At 34.3% G+C, this 1,413-nt stretch overlaps 1 protein-coding gene across 1 annotated transcript; it reads right to left on the bottom strand.

Moving 5' to 3' along the window:
- Positions 1-417: 417 nt before the first annotated feature.
- Positions 418-1,015, bottom strand: LOC123011289 (kunitz-type serine protease inhibitor HMGS2-like). Its single transcript, XM_044408659.1, has 3 exons — positions 859-1,015; positions 623-802; positions 418-572 (listed from the first exon to the last, which is right to left on the bottom strand). The coding sequence occupies exons 1-3, from the start codon at positions 926-928 to the stop codon at positions 565-567; spliced, it is 258 nt and encodes an 85-aa protein (XP_044264594.1). The 5' UTR covers positions 929-1,015; the 3' UTR covers positions 418-564.
- Between the last annotated feature and the right edge of the window lie 398 nt (positions 1,016-1,413).

Raw genomic sequence — 1,413 nt, 5'->3', positions numbered from 1 at the left:
CGTTTAGTTCTAAATTAATTTTTTGTCTCTTGACCACCGGTAAAAATGACACGTATTCATTCGTTTTTGAACGTCTTTAGGACCTAAACCATTGAAGATAGAAGTATCTCTCGCAGATTTTTTTTCTTGAAAATTTTATTCTCTACAACTTCCTTTTTTATATTTTTCTTGTACCTTTAACCGTATTCGCAGCATTTTAAAAATATGAGACAAAATTAAAATTAAAAAAAAATTGTAACAGTAAGTTGCTATATTTTTTTTTAAACTCGAAAACTAAAACAAATTTCAAAAAATGTTATTCTTGATAAACGGTCACATTTTAATTGTACTTTACGCTATACTAATAATTTTTTTCGTAAAGTAGTTACTTTACTTTTTATTCACCGTGTAGGTGTTTCAATAAAACCATTATTTTGCGTTATATTAATTTTTATTTGTAAAAAATTCCATTGTATAAAATAATCGTGCACTCCTATCACAATAAATAAACTAAGCTAAATTAAAAGAACACATGAACACCAAAAACTCCTAATACTGCATCACAAAATCGTGTAAAATTCCTCCTTAAACCCCTGCAAAACACCAATCTCGTAAACAAGACTATTTCGCCGAAATCATTTACCTGCACAAACACTCATACAAGCTTTGTACGTCATGAAATTATTTCCGTTGCCGTCACATCCCCCAAATTTGAATTCGTGACATTTCCCTGTCGCAGGATCGTATCTCCATCGCGGCAAAAGCGCCCTACAATGTCCTCGAGCCTCAGGGAGTTTGCACATTACTGAAGCGTTTTGAGTTTCTGAAAAAACGAACCAAACTTTGATACAACATCGTATGGCTAAAATATTAACTTACCTGTCGGCATACCGCAGACAATGTTGAAAACTGTAACGAGGATGACAAAAACTAACATTTTGTGATACATTTTTATGAGACAAGTTCGACGATTTCTCTGATAAAACTGGGCGTCTGAAGAGTGGTATTGCCGGTATTTAAAGAGCCATGAAGCAGGGACGTCACACGTGGTGCACAGGTGAAATCATGAAAGAGACACCATAGACGGCACGTTTTTGAAAAAAGAAACAAAAAATTTCATGTTTAGAAAGAGAACTCTGTAACCAAATTATTAAATAAAGAAATTTTTTTCGGAGCGTAGCTTTTCAGTTTTCCCTTCGATTATCGCAAACAATCCACGTTTCTAATAAGCAAAACATCGGCCCACAAGAAGTCGCCGCTCATGGTGATGGCCTAATCCGTCTAACGATCGAAATTCTAGAATGGAGGGTTCAGTGGACTTGGGCAGAAGGGGATAAACAGACAAAAACTGGGTCAGAATTATTTTTGTTGTCATTACTAGTACAAGTACGATTATGTAATTTCACTCCTACGAAGTTCAGTAAATTTAATTTA

Source organism: Tribolium madens, unplaced genomic scaffold (genome assembly GCF_015345945.1).
Source record: "Tribolium madens isolate multiple individuals breed KSU strain unplaced genomic scaffold, Tmad_KSU_1.1 Scaffold_91;HRSCAF=231;Tcas5.2_LG7, whole genome shotgun sequence".
In the NCBI taxonomy this organism is placed as follows: domain Eukaryota; kingdom Metazoa; phylum Arthropoda; class Insecta; order Coleoptera; family Tenebrionidae; genus Tribolium; species Tribolium madens.
This window is presented reverse-complemented; position numbering and strand designations above follow the sequence as displayed.

Bases quoted from the DNA above. Each gene is read 5' to 3' on its own strand.
- LOC123011289 (XM_044408659.1), bottom strand. From the start codon at position 928: ATGTATCACAAAATGTTAGTTTTTGTCATCCTCGTTACAGTTTTCAAC. The intron at 803-858 runs GTAAGTTAATAT...TCGTTTTTTCAG, and splicing joins TGTCTGCGGTATGCCGACAG to AAACTCAAAACGCTTCAGTA.